Here is a 19,920-nt window from a genome sequence, read left to right on the forward strand (position 1 = left end):
CTCAATGTCCTTGTACTGAGGACAGAACTGGACACAGCACTCAAGGTGTGGCCTCACCAGTGCTGAGTGCAGGGGGACAATCCCTGCCCTGGTCCTGCATCTGTATCTGCTCCAGGCCAGGATGCCATTGGCCTTCTTGGCCACCTGGGCACACAGTGGCTCGTGTTCAGTCGCTGTTGACCATCATCCCTTTTCCACCTGACAGCTTTTCAGCCACGCTGTCCCAACCTGGAGCTGTGCCACTCTCAAGTGTCACATGCTTTGACACCAAAGCATGACAGCAAGTGTGGAGAGAGGGAGGCTGAGTGTCCCAGCCACCACAGTGGGGCCTGACAGTGGGTGGGAAAGCACTTTGAGACAGCTGCCACGCACTGGTGTCACTCACCCCAGGGCCCTCTGTCCCTCTGGGGACAGTCTGACCAAGGGCAGCTACCTGCAGGCTCTCATCCATGCCTGACTCCTTAGGAAAGGGCTTGCACAGCCTCCACACAGAGGTTTGTCTCCCCGTGACTCAGGGCTCAGCTCAGGCTCTTGCTGTAGCCTGAGGTGGCTACGTCTGCCAGAGGAAGCTGTGAGGAAGTGCTTGACACAAATGAGTGGGAGCCACAGGCATGCATGGTTATTGCAGTGCAAATAGTCTGCAGCTCAGAGATTCAAGAGGAAGTCTACTGACATCCTTAGACCATAAGAAGAGAACAGAAGCAGAGGCTCAGAACACAGCAGCTAAGAAGCAGTGAGAGTCAGACTTCTGCAAGGAGCTGCACAGGATGCATCTTCCATGCCTTGTCCAGGACAACTGGCTCCTCAGACACTCACTGATTTTTGCTGCAGTGCGGTCTTCAGGGCAGCCAGGACAAGGGTGAGACGGAGAAATCTTGAATCCATATTTCAGAAGGCTGGTTTATTATATTATGATATATATTATATAAAAAAAAAACCACACTAAAACTATACTAGAAGAACAGAGAGAAAGTTGCTTCAGAAGGTGAGACAGGAATAGAAAGGAATGAGTAACAAAGGCTTGTGACTCCCAAAGAGTCTGACCCAGCTGCCTCCTTGATTGGTTATTAAGTATTAACATCCAACATCGACCAATCAAGGAAGCACCTGTTGCATTCCACACTAGCAGATAATAATAGTTTACATCTTGAAGCTGAGGCCCCTCAGCTTCTCAGGAGAAGAAAATCCTGACAAAAGGATTTTCATAAAATGTCATGGCTACACTGCAGGGCATATTAACAGTCAGCCTGGTAGTGTGTTAGCCCTAGCTGCTTGCTGTGTTCATCAGCTAACAAATAGTTACTCAGTGGTCCTTAGTTATGTCTATCCACTTGCAGAGTACCTCTGTGCTTGGTTAAAGTCTGTACCAAATGACCCAGATGAGGAGGTCATAACCCCTATTATGTGGGAACCAGAAGCAGGAACTGGTGGGATGGAGCTGGCTTGGTTCAGTCCCAGCCTGGCAGAGACCAGCTGTTGTATGTGTCTGAGTCAGGCATCTTCTCTCTTCAGAAGGCGGTGCCTGAGTGGTGCCAGTGAGACAACTGGCCTTGGAGAAAACTTTGGCTGAAGTTATTAGGCAGTTACCTCTGTCACAACCGTTGTGCAGTGGCTTGTTCAAAGACTTAGAAATCTGTCATGTTTTCATGTTTTATTTCAGTTTTTGGAAGGTGGAAATACTGTAATTTTGCACACAGGAAACCAGAGACACTCCAACTTTGGCTAGTTTCTACTAATGTGTAGGTGCAAACTGATATGTGTATAGCCTTATTTGAGACTTATATTTTGATTTAATGTAAACTTCTTCATGCACACCTCTCAGGTAAACCAGAAAATCACTTTTTACCAAATAAATATTGAAATAGTTACTAAGCTTATTTGTGCTGGCTTTAATTTATATCTTAATTTATGCAATTTTCCAATGACCTTGCACACCTTCTTCTTCTTTCTACTTTTCATTCTGTGAAATAAAAAAAAAAATTCTGGTATAGCCAAGAAACTGAATCCAAGGCATGGGTTCATGGAGTTTGTACCCTAAGAGATCCGTTATGTAACAGAAACTCAATAGGAATTAAATCACGGGATGTTATTCAGGAATTGGCATTGATTTGTGGTCAGGAACCTGGTAGTTCTGGTTGAAGATGCTTTATATATACATACATTTCGGAACTGAAATGTGTATGCTTGTGCTGCCTGCCATCTTTCTCTGCCTGTCCCTCATTTACCCCTGGAAGTTGCTGTTCAAGGTCAAGCAAATTTGGCATGTAAATTTCCTGGAATTGTGGTAGAAATCAGTGGCTGGATGATATCCCTACCTGGGGGGAATGCTGCTCTGATCCATTCTAAGAAACCAACTGACCTATCACCAAACACATGGACATAAATCCATAGGGATGTCTTATTTCTCAGGAAACAGCTGGTATTATGCATCTGTTTTCACCGAAATTGCTTTAGAACAGTGACCTGACAAAAACAGGTTTGTCTAGGACCTCATGAAGTTGGTTTCTTAAATCATGGATGAATCATTTAATGAATTTGAATTGCAGAGAAAATGAGATGATGAACTATCAATGTTACTGTCAATTTATAAGGAAATGCATGCTATGGCAAGAGAGCTTGGTAGGATCCTGAAATTATTTTATATTGATGCTGTGAGGTTATTTATTTGCTTTGGAGTTGCTATAGCATAAATCAGTTCTGTTTTCAGTTTGAGCTGGTCTGGTGGACTGAAACTGTCAGGGGTCAGGAGCATGTAACATCATGATGCAAGCAGGGGTGAAACTCACCTGCAGGAAAATGTAAGCAAGAGTTGAGGAAGCAGTAAATTCAGCCATCCTGACTTTATCACCAACTGCTGTCAGTCCAGCCAGGTGCCCATTGGAGGCCTTCAGTGGCTGCTGTGAGCGTGCAGCTGTGAGTGTGAGGTACAAGGTGTAAGCCTGTGAGATTGTACACCTGTCAGCATAAGGGACACGTAGACTGAACTGCCAGACAGCCTCTGCATCCTCAGCTGGGCTGGGGACAGGGCAGCAATGAAGTCAAGCCTCAAGCAAGATAAGCTTTGACATAGTTTTTCAACTGACAAATGTTTATGGAAATTAGTGTTCATGGAATGTGGTTGATGATCGTTGAGTGAAGTTAGCAAACAACAAAAGGATCGTTGAAGGTTGTTATAGTCTTGCCTTTGAAGTCCTTGGCCCTGTTTAATCTTTCCCAGAACTCAAACATCAGGGATGTGAACCATTAAATTAATGAAGGGCATCTGTGACAAATCAAATCAAAGAAATAACTCCAAAGCTCCACAACTGAAACACAGAATGATGAAGCAGTAGATAACAGTGCACGGTACCACTGTCAGGCTCCAGTCATTAGGTAGCCTGTTAGGGGGATGACTTCCCACTGTGACTGCAATTCAAGTTCTTGGGTGCTCTACAGTAAAATGTAGTGAGAAAAATAGAGCTACATGAAATGGGGTGTTCGAATGACAAAGATGTACACACTAGAAATTTACAGATGTCCTTCAAAGTACAACAGAGGTAGCTGAGGAAAAAAAAAAGATAAATCTAGCACTGGAAAAACTGACACAGTGCCAAAGTTGAATATAGCAACACATTATCAGCTCAGTGATAATTACACAATTCACAGTTACAGTTCTTGGAAATTATTCCACAAGAGAGGCTCATTTTGATTAAAGCCTCATAAACCCTAGTTCAAGGATTTCTTTTTTCAGCTGGAACGCCATCTGCAATATGTAAATTTAGCATGTGTATTACATTTTCACTCATTAAATGACAGTTTCTCATTGTCTAGAAATACCTGCCTTAGGATGAGCTCATTGTGTTTCAGTACAGAAGGTGACCACCAAAGCTCTAGGTGTGACCTCTGAATGCTCTTTCAGCACATTGCAGACTCCTGTGAGACACTGGGAGAATGACTGTCTGCAATGACTGTGTTACATTTCCTTCCAAGGAAAACAAGAAAGAGAAAAGACCAAACAGAAAATATCATTATGCCATTTTTCTAAATCCATGGTGCACACCTATCCTGAATAATGATTGTCTAGTCTGTCTTAAATATAAGAACTGGGGATTACTGATGAAAAGAACAGAAAGTAATGGATAACAGGAGAGAATAAATTTCTGTGCAACACATTGAGAAACTTGGGAGATGTGGTGAAAGCCAAAATTACTGTGATTCACAGAAGAGTCAAACAAGTTCATAAAGATGAGTTTGTTAATCACAATATTCAGGTTTTAGTCATAACTCAGGATCCTAAATAAATTCAGACCCCCTAAATCACCAGAGCACACACATTCTCCATGGTTATTGAGACATACTTTAATTTTTTTACCTTTTTTTTTTTTGTAGTGAAACGTAAAATAGCAAAACAGTGGCTTGCATATGCTATGTTGCAGACCTTGGTTCATTCGTGTTACTGTACACCAGTAAAACCATCATACCTGATGATGTCAGCCAGAAAAGCACCACAAGGCAGGAGCTAATGAGCCCAAGACTCAAACAGAGAAAATTTCAGCCAATTAGTAGAATAACCAGATAGCTCATTGCTACCTCAGCCAAGGCTGTCTTGTCGGTCTTAACAGGCCACCAGGGAGATGCAAAACACATATATTCAAATTAGAAGAAAATAAACAGCTGTAACCAAACCTAAACATTCATGTAAACCATACAATAGCTTGGAGTGTCTTGATGACATGTAATTGGTTCTGGCCTGGAAATACTGGAGAAGAAACACTCAACCATAAAGCTGGAAAGCATACACCAAATAGCCAGACCTCAAGCATGATCAAGACAATTTGGAAATGACTTTGAGAATGTCACTGCACACTGTTGTGACAAGCAAGAACCCAGATGCTCAATGCTTATGAGACGACCAGCAATTAGAGACCTGTTTCATTGCTATGTTATTTCTTTGCAGGGACTGCATGTGTAATTGCAAACAAAGGCAGAGGATCAGTCATGCAACACTGATTTGAAGATAAGGTGGGGTAAACCTGAGCAAGCTGGTACCCAGCCTGCATTCAGAGCTTCTCCCAGTCTCAGCCAGTCAGCCAGGGCATTCATTGCTGCACAGCATGTCCTCACAGTATAAACACTGGTGCAATGGGTGGGGAAAGGTGCTGTCATCTTTGTTCACACTGGCATAAAAAAAAAAGCTTTTTTTCAATAATGTAATAATTACAGGGACCCTTTTAAATTTAGAATATAAGCCATGTTAGTTCATGCATGAGCACATCATTAAAATCTTTTGCTCCCTGTACATCATTTTCTGGGTAGATCTCCTGAGTGCTTCTACCACAGCAAAGCCTGTAATTCAGACTCAGATGATTTTGCTAGTTGGGAAAATTAGCAGCGATACTTTACTGCAGACCCTAAAATTTAATCACATAAAACACCTGCTGCCAGAGATATATAAAATGGTGTTATTATTAATATTGAGGAGTTACGTGAGATAAATGCAAATAAATGTAGTTTTTTAAATACTGTGTATTTTGTGGCTAATTTCAGTCTGCAGACCTTATTAATACTGACAACCTAAATATCAGTATGTGTCATCTGGCAAGTTATCCCATCATCTCACTTCTTGACTAGATGCTATCTGCAAAGCAGTAACCTCAGAGAGTGGGTGGTTTTTAGTTTATTATTAATTTTTAAGGCATTGCTGGGGATATATAGTACAAATATATCCCAGCAAAGTACATACTTACACTTTCTGTATGAATTTAAAATAAATAAATTGATTAATCAAATTAATGTGAAAACTGTAGCCATTTTATGCAAAATATTTTTGAAAACCCAAACAGGAAAATGTGTCAAGTATTTTATTTGTAGAGAGACTACAATGGAGGAATAGAGTGGCACAGGAAAATGACAGTGAAAAATGGCAAGATGAAAACTTAAATGAGAAGAAGCCAATATGGGAAGATAAGCCCACCTTATCTTCAAATCAGTGTTGCATGACTGATCCTCTGCCTTTGTTTGCAATTACACATGCGGTCCCTGCAAAGAAATAACATAGCAACGAAACAGGTCTCTAAAAAAAAATATGTCATGTAACAAAGGGAGCAGAAGCCTTACATGGGAAAGAATAAAATGCAGTACAAATGAACACATCACAAAAATTATGTCCAACAAATCTAAGGCTGGAATGAGCTGCAGAACAAATATCTGATTCTGCTGCATTCTAGGTGTTTCCCATGCTTCTGCTTGTAGGGCCTCTCCTAGTTTCACTCTCAGTCGTGATGAATAATGCAATCTCAGGCTGTAACCATCTAAGAATTATAATTTCACTCGACTTTGTCATTCTCAACTTTTTTTCCAATGTTGAAATGTTAGATGAGCAGGCTATACCCTTCCCATCCTGCTCCCCAATATACTTAGAAGCCCTTCTAATCCCATGTCCTTTTTAGCCCCAAACCATCAACCTGACATGAAAATGGAAACACTCTGCACACATCTCTGCAGAAAACATTTTGCTCTGAAGATTTCCATCTACCCCCCTCACCAGGTACTAGGGCCTATGCCTAAAGCATCCCATGTCTATTATATTTTTGATATTTTTCTGTGAAGATTCTAACCCTCTTTATTTTTTTTCTCCTGCTGCTGAATACTGGAGTTTGTTAAGAGGACAAACATTTTTCCATTGTAATCACTGTGTAAATGAGTACCTCAATTTTTTTAAAAACTCTGTGAGTAATGAACAGTAGTGAGTGTATCAATAGGGCTGTCAATGTCTTGAGATGTTGAACAATGTGACATAATGTGGTAGGCTACAACAGGATAACACAAGTAATTTTCTATTCACCGAATACTTCGGCCTCTCAGATCCACAGTCACTGTTGACTCAGAACAGTTCACTGCCTGTACACTTAGGAGAGGTTCTTGTCCTCTTGCATTCTCCTGCCTAAGTGTTGGAGACTGGGTCATCAGTTTTGACACAGACCTAACCTAACAGAATTGCCTCAACCTGGGAAATAGCTTGGTAAGTGGATGATGAGGCTGCTCTCATCATGAGCTGCTTCAGAAGAGATCCTGTGTGAGGCATGAGGCAAAATACTTCCCTTTAAGCCCATCTTCAGAGAGCTAAATGAGTTTCCCTCCAAAATTTAATTATTTGAATGAGAGAAACATCAAAGGCAATTAAAAAATTTTGAAAGCTTTAATTAATAATTCAGTGCAAGTTCCATTCCTGGGGGAGTGCACTCTGGGGTCTGCCAAATTGTGTTATTAAAAAAATACAGGTGTAGCTGATCCTATTCCATGGTGGGGATGTGCAGTAAGTGGGCCTTCTGAGATGCTTCTGGGTGAGTTTTCTATATTGACATCTTTAACAGTGGCAATTTGGAGGGCTCCTCTCCAGAGAGAGAAGTCAGTGCAGATAGGGAGGGAAGGTCTTGTCTCTCTGACAGTTGCTGTGAAGCCAGTTGTAATACTGGAAAACAACTCTGAGTGACTTCACAAAGAAAATTTATTCCTTCCATCTCAACCCAGGAAGTCCCAGACAAATACTTGCAAAGTCCCTTCCTGGAAAAGAATATTGAATGATCCAGTGTTTTACTGACTTTTTCATTTTTACTAGATTGGGCAGTTATTTTTGGCATTCACTGGGGAGGGAAATTAATGATGGAGTCAAATATGTTTGTGTTTTTAATTGTGGGCAAAGACTGTATTGTCTAAAGATTATTCCTTTATAAAATTAGCTTAATTTAACAGTCTTTTTCATTTGTGGAGCATCAATTCCCCACAATTTTCTAATTGACATTTTCATATTTAAATTCTTGAAAGGGCCACAGGGTGGCAGAGCGATTAAACATTGGCAACAGTTCTTTATGCGGACATGGATTCGTGTCAGGCAAGCCAGCGTAGCTGCTGTGGTGATTATCCCAATGGAGCTGAGCCGTGCCATCGGTTTGTCACCTTGCCGGTGTCCCTTAGGAGCGGTGGCACTTTGTCAATGTGCCCTAGCGAGCTCTGTGAGCCAGAGGAGCGGTTCCTCAGGCACGGGATGTCTCTGTGTGCCCCACAGCCTCACCTCATGAATTCCAGGCTGGGACGTGGTGAAGGACAGAGACAATGCTGAAGCCTCACCAGCCTGTGAGGAGGGAGGCCTGTGATTCTGTGCCTCACAGACGCAGCTGGTTGGATTCTTAAAACCGGTCGCCTCTGTTGCTGCCACCAGAACCACATGTCCCCTGAGACGTGCACACTCACGTACACCCACACCCACCCCAAGCCCTGGCTGTGATGCTCACCCTAGGAAACAAAGAGCCAAGTGCCCTAAGGCAGAGTGTGCTCCATCATGGGCAGCGTGGAAAGAGAAATAGTCAACAGAAACTTGTGCTGAGAAGAATAAATAGATAGCAAAGGATTCTAAGGTGTCTTAGACTGAATCTCTACTCTTAGGTGTTGTCTCCCAGAGAACAAGAAAACCAACCCATGCCTGAGTGTTCAGGGCTGATCACAACTCAGTGTCAAACCGCCAGTTCAAGCCACAGTGCTTTAAGCAAACATTTTCAATCCTGTGGCCAGACATCAGAGTGCTTTAATGCAGAGGCAGCTGGGGGATGGTTTAAGAAGCTGGCTTTTACCACAGAGCTAGAAGGTGTTGTCTTCACATGTGAGAAGTGGTTTAGAGAACAGTTCCTTTGCAGCTCTTAGTCACACTTCCCAGCTGACTCACAGCTCCCAGTCCATGCATTAGGCTGGATATTACACAAGTCTAGGACTATGATCTGGACTAAACATATGATATAGATGAAACTCGAGTTGTATAAACTCATAATTACCATTGGTTAAAATGCAGAATAAAAAAAAAAACCCACAAACAAACAAAAAGAACAACTGGAAATACATATGAACTTCTTCAAAGATAAACCTGAGGTTTCCAACAGGTTTATAGGTGCTTTTAGACTTGTAAATATTTTTGTGATGATCAAAATTTGAAATAATTGGAAAATGAATATATGAAATAAGAGGAATTTGAAAATACTCCAGGTATAATGAAGTAGGAGGCAGCATGCATTGGGTATTGCAAAATGCTGGTTTAACAGAGTATACTGTCAAGTGGAATTATTTGGGTTACTGCTCTGATGTGTATTTCTTATCTTCTATCTTATTGAAGCTGCTTGTTTCTATAAAATATTTACCTGCTCACTAGAGCAAGCACTAAAGCAGGTACCCATCTCCTGGTCATGCCTTACTATCAGTCTGCACAGAAATCTCGCTACCTCTTTCTGGCCTAGTGAGTGTTTGAATATTTAATGCAAAATGGAAAAGCTGTGTAGGGACAGGCTTAGAAAACCCCTTTCAGATTGTCTCTGTATATCTCAGGATCAAAATGCCTTTTTCTCTGCACTTCAGCTCACTATTAAAACAACTACCAGGTCAGTGGCATATGAAACATAAGAATATAAACAGGTATGATTCTCACTCTAGTGCTGAAAAGTTGGACAGACTATGAAAAATTCCTTCTGTTATCTCACCATGGAGGCTTTTGCAGGAACTTGGATGCAATAATAGAAAAAGAGAAGTTTAATGCATATCCTTGTTTTTTGGGTTTTTTGTTTGGTTGGTTTTTTTTTAAATTTAATTTACTACTTACTAACTTTCCTGTGGTTTATCACAGGACTAAAATTAGCTTGGCCAGATGCATTCTTTGAATCACACAAGCACTGATTCTTACGACCAGTTCCTAGCAGACAACTTAATTGGTTCAAACTTAGAGCAGCAATGAATGTAATCTGTGCACTTCCACGTATGGGAAACACTATTGCACACAGCCTGAAAAGAGGAGGGGAGATTGGACTATACCTGGTAGTTCCTTTGGTGCCCCTTCCCAGGCCTCTAGTGCTAAGGAAGTCAACCAGTTGAAACACAAAGACAAGGGAGCTCTCTTTGCAAGTAAGCATGGGAATATAGGAAAAAACCTTCACACTCATTTTCCATGAGTGTTGCAAGAGCTACTTAGATAAAAGGTCAACTTAAAAGCCAGAAACCATTTTGTACTTGTCTTTCTCAGCAAAGATAGTGACCTTTATAACATTCCTTTATAAGGGAATTTTTAAATTTCATGTTTACATAATACTGTCTCTTATACAAAAGATGTTAGGGAAAAAAAAACCCTACAACCATCCAACAGCTTACCTGCTAATGCCTTTTGTCCCTGAAGTGCTTCACCGTCTTTTGCATCTGTGTCATTTTCCTGTTTAAAAAGCTCTAGTCATCCCAGCAAGGGAAAGCCAAACAACTTTATATGGGACTCAGGAATAATGCTATAGGAGAAATGAGAAGTATAGACATGAATACTTATAATTCTTTCATGAGGATGTCTTGTGTTAAAATAAGCTTGCAAAAAATTGACTAGTGAGACTAATTAATTTATCAAATTATCAGATTAATTTATCAAGTCAAAATGTAGGCCACACATACAACAGTCTTCAAAGCAGTGAAAGAAATATTCGTATTTCATTATGTAAACATCTAGTGTTTCACCACTTGGGCATTTACTAAATGAGATAAGAAAGTTTATACAACTTACTAACATGTTTTCTAAACCCAGTACTCTAATACAATGTGCCTATTCATGCATGAGCTTCCACAGAGCGTTGTGACCTTGGTGGTTCAAGTGTACTGCCTTATACCTCCCTGCATGCCAGAGAGCCTCTAATGTCGTCCAAAGTCACTGGAAGACACTTGAGCTACCCCTCACACCTGTGATACCAACCCTCTAGCAGACCTATGCAGCTTTTGTTACTCTCTTGATGTCATGGAGGATGAGTATTGAAGTGTCCCAGGGCTCCAGCTCAAAGATCTGTCATGCTTTTGGCTGAGGAATGCCTTACTGGTGGCTGGCTACCTCCATCTCACTTAACTTCAGCCACGCTAAAGTAAAACTCAGGTATCCATATCTAAAATAGGCACCAACTTCTAAAACTGATCCTATATCTGAAAAAATAAATCAATCTTCTTACCAGAGGTTGTCTCAGAGGGATGCCTCTCTCTCTCTTGCTGGTAGGATTTCAAACTCTGCATATGCTGTCCCACCTCTTAGAGGAGCATTTTAGACTTCATGACGTCTCCCTTGGGAGGAAGGGTCAATACAGACTACTTTTTTATTAGACCTTATGTTCTATTGCAGTCTGTAGATTAAAAACAAGTTGCAAACATCCCACCAGGTTATTTTGTGTAGCTTTTTACTGGCTCTTGCCTGCAACGTGACCCTTCAAGGTTATGTTATTACCCTTTTTTTGGGGGACGGCAGGCTTGGAGTGACTGATAGCCAATTCCCTCCTCTCAGGATAACTGTTAACTGTAAGAAATTTCAGTGTGAACATGTGGAACAAATTACAAATGGGATATCAGTGTGCAAAGGCCAACATGAAATTCTATAATCATTAAATAATCCAGAACAGGAATTTGCTCTGGTCTGCATTTTGCAAGTTGCAAAACTGCACAGGAAAGGACATGGATTTCAGGCTGCAGTTCCACACGCACCCTGTCATGACACTTTGTCACTGCATAAAGACAGCTTCTTCTCCCTCTTCCTCCTCTTTTGTTCCTGTTTCAAGCTGCCCAGACCCACTCTACCTTGGTGTCAGCTCTGGCACTCATTGCACCCTGCAGCCATCTGCACAGCTCTGCTTACTAGCTCAGAAGTTCCCCACTTTCTGTTACTCTTCTGTCTGTATAGTGAATTGAATTGCAGCAAGCAGAGGACCTAAAAGTGGGAAAACTAACATAAGACACATTGCAGATTTTGTTGCCAGAGCCTGAAAGAACAGTGTATCTGCTTTTAGCAGCAGTGAATGGATGAAATCAGCCAAACACAGGTGATAGAGCCAAGGATTTACCCAGAAATGGTCTGCAATGTACATTCTCTTGAAATTGTCTTTCCTTCAGTCATGTGATAAAGTGCTTGATAAAAATTGCTGTGTACGTTCTTTATCTTAAAGATAAGGTCACATGAGACGGTTGTTTCAATTCTCTTTTTGTTTCCAGCTCTGTGAATCGGTACTTTGTATGTTTCCAGTATGAGTGGAATTAGAGGCTGTTTGCAAGTGTTCAGGTTAAATGCGTGTCTTCCAAATTTACAGAAAGTAATCTCAAGCCGTAGTGCTTACAGTCCTAAGGTGTCCCTCTCTCTGGCCCAAATGAAACAAAGGCAGATTGTATTTTTCTCCCTTTGCCATTGATGGACCTCTAGTGCTCTTTGAGACTCGCAAAGGTGCTCATTAAAAGGACTCTACTGGATTGAACCAAAGGTCCATCTAGTCCTGTGTTCATCTCAGTGGCTGTAAACAGATGTGTAGGGAGCAGCAAGGAAAGCACATATGAAATGTCACACAAGTGCTTGCCTTGTGAGACCATTATTTTTAGAACAGAGAATTTCCTGAGCTGGATGTGGCTGCTGTCTGCTTAGTAACCCTATGCAGATTTCTTTTCCAAGTGTTTTTCTCCTTGGTTCCAAGTCCATTATTTTACATCCAGAGCCACCTTTGGTAATAAATGCCACACTTCCACTATGGGCAATGCAAACAGCCCCTTCTTCCCATTGTCTGCACTCTTGTTACTACTAGGTTCACTTGATTCCTTCTTAGTTTTTCTTGTGGTTCTATCATTTTAGTTCTGAATTGATGACAGTATTGCAAGTGCTTTAGCAGACACAATTTCTATGCACACAGAGTATGTGCAGACAGATATAAAGGCAATGAGTAGGCAATCAAGGTATTGCATGTGCTTGCAAGTGAAAACCATGGTTGGACCACTGCAGAAGACGCCTCCTCCTGGACTTTTTTAAAGAAAAGGGCGATTTTTTTTTTCCCCATCAAAAATGTTGACAGTATTCGTGACCTTGCAATTTATTTCCCGTTTCCAAGACAAAATGTTCCTCTGCCCTCAAGAATTCTGCATCCTCTGTCGCCTGGAGACAAAGAGTTGATGCGAGCAGGGGACCAGGGTTTGAAAATAACCCCTGGGTGGCAGATAAGCAGAAATGGGGACAGCAGGAGGGCAGTAACAGTTTTTGAGGTTGAAACCCCAGATCACCATCTCCCTTTCTACTACCCGCCCCGCGCTGCATCTCCAAGGATCATTGCCAAGGCGCAGCCCGCACTACCTGAGCGGGCAGCAGTCGCATCCCCTCCCGCGCAGTCGGATCGGCTTCTCCCGAGCTCACTGCTCCTCCGAGCAGCCCCGCGTTGAAGGGAGGACGCGGGACTTTGCGCCCGCGGGAGGGAGCCACGGGCGGGGAGCGCTGCTTTCCACCGTGCGGGGCCGCTTTCTGCCTCCCGGGCCGGGCTGGCAGGGAGGGCAGCGGCAGCAGCCGCTTGGCTCGCAGCCCCCGGCGGGGAGCCGGCCCCTTCCCGCGGGGGCAGCGCCGACCCTGCCGTGTGACAGCCGGGGGGGGCCGCTGCTGCCTCGGCGAGCCCGGCTGCGGCGCGGCGTCTGCAGCCATGTGTTTCTCCGCCTGCCAGTGACACAATAACACGGGAAGCGGCGGGAGGGATCCGAGCCTGCCGAGGGGAAAAGTGACCTGAGGCGCTCAGGTGAGCCGGCGCGGCAGGAGGCGGCTGTCGCTGCCCGCCAGCCCCGCGCAGAGCTCCGGAGCCGGGCGGGAGGCGCCCCGGAGCCGCCGGCGGGGGCAGCGCGGCCGGGGGGGGCGAGTCCCGGTCCCCCCTCACCCGGCGGTGCTGTGCCCGCAGGCCGGCGGCGATGGAGGAGGGCATGAGCAGCATGCAGCAGAAAGCGGCGGAGCTGGAGCACATGGCCGAGGTCCTGCTCACCGGCGAGCAGCTCCGGTAAGCGATGCCTTCCTCCCGCTTTGCCGGGGACGCGTACCCGGGGTCAGCAGCAGCCCCGCTGACGGCGGGAGGGGGAGGTTTGGGAGGCGGAGGGCGAGAGTCTGTCCCCGCGGACTTTCTTTGCACCGGAGCACCTGCCCTGCTTCCATCGCGGCCCCGGGCTCCGGCCCCGCTTTCAGCAGCGGCGAGGACGAGGGGCCGCAGCGGCGCTGCGAGCCCGGGGAGGTGAAGCAGCGCACGGGGGGCTGCTGCCGCGGGCACCGCTGCTCCCCTGCGGGGAACGGGAGGCGGCCGGGGAGAGGCTGCTGCGTCACTAAAGGCATCAAACGCTGCAGGAGAGCGGCGTCTTTAAAGATAAAAAACCCCAAAGAAACCATAAGAGATAAGGTGTCTCAGCGCCCCGTGGAGAGCCAAGGCGAGCGCAGGGCAGCGCTCCCGCACAGCCCGGCCGGCACGGGCAGCGGCGCCCGACACTGACCCCGCAGAGCTGCGCCTCACTCCAAGGGACTGTTTTTATTTTGCATCAGCTGGTCCCAGCAGATGGAAGGGGATCCCTACTGTCAGTGCCAGCAGCAATTAACAGTGCTGTGTGACTGGAGTTGTGAGCAGCACAGGAGCCTTGAACAAAAATGCCTGCCTCAGTTAATTTTTAATTCTGTGGTGTATGCTGGCTATGTGTGCCAGCTGTACCTATACAGTACAGAGGAGAAAAAGCAATTTCAATAATGTCGGTTTGGTGATGGACCATCTTGTGATTCAGGAAGAAAAATCTCACTATAATATGTTATATAAGTAACAAGAAGGGGATAGTGAACATATTTTCCCAGTAGTTTTTCTTGAATTTTTTAGAACTTTTTTCTCAGATGCCAGACAAACACTGAAAAGTGTTAGAAATGTTCCCTGCTTTGGCAGATGCCATCATTGCTGCTAGTACAGTTTGCTACTGTTACTGTTTGCATCCACGAAGTAAGGAGAAGTGCCACTTTGTGATGCACACCAGTGATACTCCTGTTTGGCAAGTAAATGTTATTTTGGTGATCTAGCTGCAGTACACACCAGTGCCTCCTCCAAGTTTGAGATTCTGCTTCAAAGTAGCCTGTAGGGTGACAGAGTACACTGGCACGCGTCCTGCATAGTGGATTAGGTGCAGAGTTGAGCATCCAATTGTCAGATAAGAATTATTTTCTTCCTAATTTATGTTACTAGATGTTGAAGATTTCATGCTAGTACAAAATTCCTACAAAGATAACATTAATTTTTCTGTATACCTCATAGTTAAATGTAAAAGCAAAAGCTTTGCAATCTTTCTCAAAGGAGAAACTGAGGAAATGTTATCAAATCAGGCTCCTACAATCAGCTCATTTGTGTTGTTATCAAGAATTACATTTGTCATTTTATTTATTAAGGTATTGAAACACAGTCATCTTTTTGGGCAAGATGATTTGCAGATACAAAAGAATTATTGCCCATCCTGTGAAGTTACCTGTGGACATTCCTTCATGAATCTATAAGAAGTGGCTTAGATCTGCTTGGACTGGGAGTTCATGAACAAGTCAGTGTGCATAATGTCTGGCTGCTGAGCAGGGAGATCTGCTCTTCTTCTGGCCCTTTCCCTACTACCTAGCAGTGTAGTCCCATCTCCTCTTTGTGCCTGCTCCGGTAACTTATTGGACTTCTTGAAAACAGATCCAGTGAGGTCATTTGGTATGTAGGTTGATTTTCTGATCTGCTGACTTCCAGAAGCCACAGAAAATAGGTGTTGGGAATGTGAAGCCAGGAGGAAGAAGTGGTTGTGGCAGAGAAGACACAAAATTTCCATTTGCATAGCAGTGAGCTATTGGGTCAGCTGGAACTGTATTGTGAAACTGCACCCAAAATTGTCTGCTTCCCCCCAGTTTTTTCTTAACTTCATTCTGTTTCTCTGTTGGGATATTCTGTGCAAAGGATTTGTATTCTTCAGTTTTCCAGACAGTAAAAGCCACAAATAAGTGATAGAAGACTGGCTGGCAGACAAGTTTTAGCCAACCCTGCGTTTAAAGTTTCCCTTTTCCTGTCCAAGATAAGCATATAATTGTTAATGCGAAATGAAAATGTGGAGTGTTTTCAGGATCAAAGACAGTTTATATCAGCAGCCTTTGGGGCAGGCAAACAGATGATAGAAAACCAGCACACACGTGCACTCAAGGCAGCATACTGTACTCTATTCTTAGTGATGCTTACAACTGCAAGATTCCCCAGTGGGATTGATGCAGCCAGACAGGTGATTATGTGTGTATTTGGGTGAAAGTGCATGCAAGATGAGCACATAACTGAGGAGTAAAAGTGTAAAATGAAACTGTGAGCATGGTATTACTTACAAAAACCCAACCAAATGGAGGTATTTAAAGCACTCTTGTGCTAGACCAAACAGCACGTGTGTCTAAACTCAAATACTTACCAGAGCTGCTTGATTTAAATTCCTTGCAAAGTTCCTAGTGCCTGTCTCGCTCTGGCCTCACGCGTTGCCTCACAGCTCTCATTCCCATGGGCTGTTGCATGTCCGTCCTTCTCTGGCAGGGATCTGATGCACTGAGGGTCAAAGTTGTCTGAGCAGCACCTTGGCAAGCCTGGCTTTGCACACTGGCAGTGCCTGTGGTGGGAATGGAAGCCCTGTGCCCTCTTCCATTCCCTAGACAAGTGCACAGTGGCTGGGGGAGGGAAAGGAGTAGGACAAAGAGTTTTTTCCTTCTCCTTGTTCCTGTCTCTTGGTTGCTTGTCATGTGTGTTTTGCCTTTGCAAGGTCAGGAACCTCTGCCCTGATGTGTGCAATGTCAGCTGGTGCCCAGGGTCTTGGCTGCTGGCACAGGCTGTGATGTAAATCCTGGCCCATGGGTGGGGTGATTTATGGAAAAAGAAATAAGAGCTGTATGTTGAGCTGTATGTTAGATAACATGGCAGATTTTTACATCCAGTAGTGTCCTTTGCCTCTATACCCAGTAGCTGTCTGAGCAAATGTCTAACACTTACTTTTGGTTAATAGAAACATATCTTTTAAAGTGAGGACTTGGAAGTTTGGCTCTTGGTGAGCCTTTAAATTATTAAGATGACAGCTGTGAAGGAAAGCTGAAGATTTCAGCAGTGTGACACACCAGCACAGACCCTTTGGCAGCTTCTGTTGCCACGCAAGTGATTTGCAAGAGTAAGGCGAAAGCTGGGCTGGGCACAACCCAGCTGTGAGCTTTGGCACCAATGGTCCTGCAGGGACAAACTGTGGAGGCTCTGGCTGCCTGACAGCTCCAGCCACCCAAAATCTCAGCTCTTCCCTTCATTCTGCTGCAGAGACCCTACAGATGTGGTGAGCTCTCTCTTCTCAGGAGTTGCAACAGCACTGCCCTTAAAATGTTTGAGAGGATCACAGGGCCTTCAGATTCCTCAGGACTGGGAGAGCCCTTGGAGACCTCCACCCTGCTACATCCCTGCCTGCTAATCCGTGCCTGGTACAGCCCTGGGGAAGTGAATGTCCCTGAGCTTCCTTAGTCTTGCTGGGAGTGGCTGAAGGAAGGTGTCACATTGATAGTCATTCTTGGAGGATTACTAGCAGCACTACTGAAGTTGTTAAGAATTTTACCAGAAGTAGAGCAATTCCAAGCTCATTTCTCTCATGGTTGAAGGCAACAGGTTGTGCCCATTTCATCACTGTTTGGCAGAAGGATTAAAGTATTATGTCTGGGTTTGAGCACTACTTGGATAGAGGTGATCTTGCCCTCTGGCAACCAAAAGCTGTTTCAATGGGCATGTTTTGATATAGATGCTTGTTGCCTGTCTTCCAAGGTAAGGGTGTCTGAAATCTCCTCATCTGCTAATTGTTTCTTGATGGCAGATTGTCACCAAAATCTTGTGTATCTCCCTAGAGTCCCTCATTTCTTGCAGAAAATGTGCCTAGTAATTCAGGAATCCTCACGCTTCAGTCAACTGAGCAGCAATATTCAAACACCTATTATTGCCATTGTATATGGTGTGCAATTCTCTGTATTAGGTGTAACTTCAATGACATTTAATGTCTCTGCAGACTTTTGGATCCCTCTTTATCACCAGCATTCACAAGAAGCTACATCTTTCCCTATCCGCACTTCTGTTAAATAGTTGGGTAAATAAATATGTTTTATTTATACACACTTCTCTGGATGAGGCAGTGATTTTGATAGAATAGTTTTTATAAACAGCATCATCTTTTTTTCTACTTAGAGAAATATGAAGCCTGTTTCTTAGAGATTTTTCTTTTTTTTTGGAAGAGACAAAAGTTTCAACAGAAATTTATTTCCCTTTTTGTCAGAGCTGGTGTATGAGTTTTGATTTACAGAGTTGAAGGTTTTATATGATAAACAGCTACACATTTTGAAGCCGTAAGACAAAACCAGTTTCACTTGTCTTCCAAAGGTTTTACTTCAGCAACCTTATCACTTTCAGAAGCCACATTTGAGTGCAGAACTTTCAGAGTCATTAACTTGTGAAGGGTGGCAGCACCTACAGGTTCATAGCTTTTTTCTTATTCTAAGCAATAAACAGTCAACATTTTTTTCATAGATGTAGGATTGAAAAGTTCATTAGCACTCCAAGGTGCAGAAAGCCCATGGCACAACACAGTGACAATTTCTAGAGCAATGATATCAAAAGACCCTTAGTGTTAATGTATTGCTGTGATACAGGATTATATAAACTGTACAATTACAAAATTTATTAAATGCTATCACTGTGTTTGAAAGTGTGTTAAGACTCTGTTGTAAGCTTAGACTCTAAAAGGATTTGAGATACATAATTGTCTAGAGGTTACTTATTCTCAAGTCAGATCCCTAGATGTTAAACAAACGTCTATGCCATTTGAAGAACTGACAGAATCTCTTAAAATGAGATTTTGTAATCTGCCTAAGACAATCCAGTTTTGTACTTCCTCCTCAGGGAATGATTGTTTTTCTACCCCCTGAATGTTTTTCTACCCCCTGAACATTTTTCTTGCAACTTCCTTAGTTCTTCACCAGTGGTTGCATTTCCCAAGAGCTGATTGGGTTCAAAACTAACCTTGAAAAAAGTAGGTTTGAGTTGTCTCACTTGAGAAGACTTTGTATGCTCACTTCTTCAGCATGGATAGAACACAGAGATTATATCATCAGATCTCTGTGGAACAGACTCATCCAGAACTCTCTGTACAAATAATTTCACTTCCATCAATTTGTTTTCCAGAATCAAGCAACCAAAAAATTGTCATTTTTCTTTGTGAGGTTTCACCATAGGGATACATTGAAAGAAAAGATGTCAAAGTGAAGGTTGGTAAAGATGCAAAACAAAGTGTTCTGAAATCAGGTTTCCCACTAACTCTACTTTATCACAACAGTTTCAATTACATATTTTTATTGCTGTAGTGAGTTATTAAAAACTTTTTTAAAAAGTGTTTCTCAAATTTATATGTTCATTTTTCTTAGAGTCTTTGATTCTTCATCCTTTCATGTGCTCCAGTCTTGCCTGTTGGTACTAATTCTAATGACAAACCCCATCTGTGTATATACATATGAGATTCCTGGGCCAGGAAGTTCAATTTCTTATGTCCTTCAGTAAAATCTGGGCTATTCAACATTTCTAGAAATGAAGATGTAAGGCTTTGTTTCCTTATTTCTTTCCTTGTAGCTATGCCTTTTAATAATTCAGTTGTTGCCCTCAGCAGCTTTCCTCAAGTGCAGCTCAGAGACCAAGTAGTTAACAACGCATGTGCAAATAGTGATCGTTCTTTCGCTATGTACATAAGAAGGCAAATGTTGTATGAGTGGTTTGTGCTGTATATTTTATGTATTCCATTCCAGATGGAGTCAATCATTAACTTTTGTCTCAGGTTAGCAGAGACCGGCAGGCAATTTGATGTGTATAGCATGTGCAAGAATATTTTTTATTTATTTTATGTTAGAGGATCTGCCTATGAAAAAGTGACGGAAACTTGTTTCAATGTCGATGGTCATGCAGGGAAGGCAGAATGAATGTGCCAAAATCAATCTAGGTTTGCATTTATTACATGAACCCTGCTTCTGTGGGAGCAGTGGCCATAGGTTGGCACCGTGACAGAGAAGTCTTCCTATCA

General features: G+C 43.2%; 1 protein-coding gene across 3 annotated transcripts in view; it reads left to right on the forward strand.

Moving 5' to 3' along the window:
* Nucleotides 1–13,419: 13,419 nt before the first annotated feature.
* DEPTOR (DEP domain containing MTOR interacting protein) overlaps nucleotides 13,420–19,920 on the forward strand; it is a 75,149-nt gene continuing 68,648 nt past the window's right edge. Inside the window, exons 1-2 of one of the 3 annotated variants that reach the window (XM_038129267.1) lie at nucleotides 13,420–13,562; nucleotides 13,719–13,814. In XM_038129267.1, the coding sequence (XP_037985195.1) occupies nucleotides 13,729–13,814 (86 nt within the window). In that variant the 5' untranslated portion in view covers nucleotides 13,420–13,562; nucleotides 13,719–13,728. Of the gene's footprint in view, nucleotides 13,815–19,920 lie in introns of all 3 variants that reach the window. The other 2 variants (XM_038129268.1, XM_038129266.1) reach the window with 2 other exon arrangements.

The sequence above is a fragment of the Motacilla alba genome, chromosome 2 (assembly GCF_015832195.1).
Source record: "Motacilla alba alba isolate MOTALB_02 chromosome 2, Motacilla_alba_V1.0_pri, whole genome shotgun sequence".
Taxonomy (NCBI): Eukaryota; Metazoa; Chordata; class Aves; order Passeriformes; family Motacillidae; genus Motacilla; species Motacilla alba.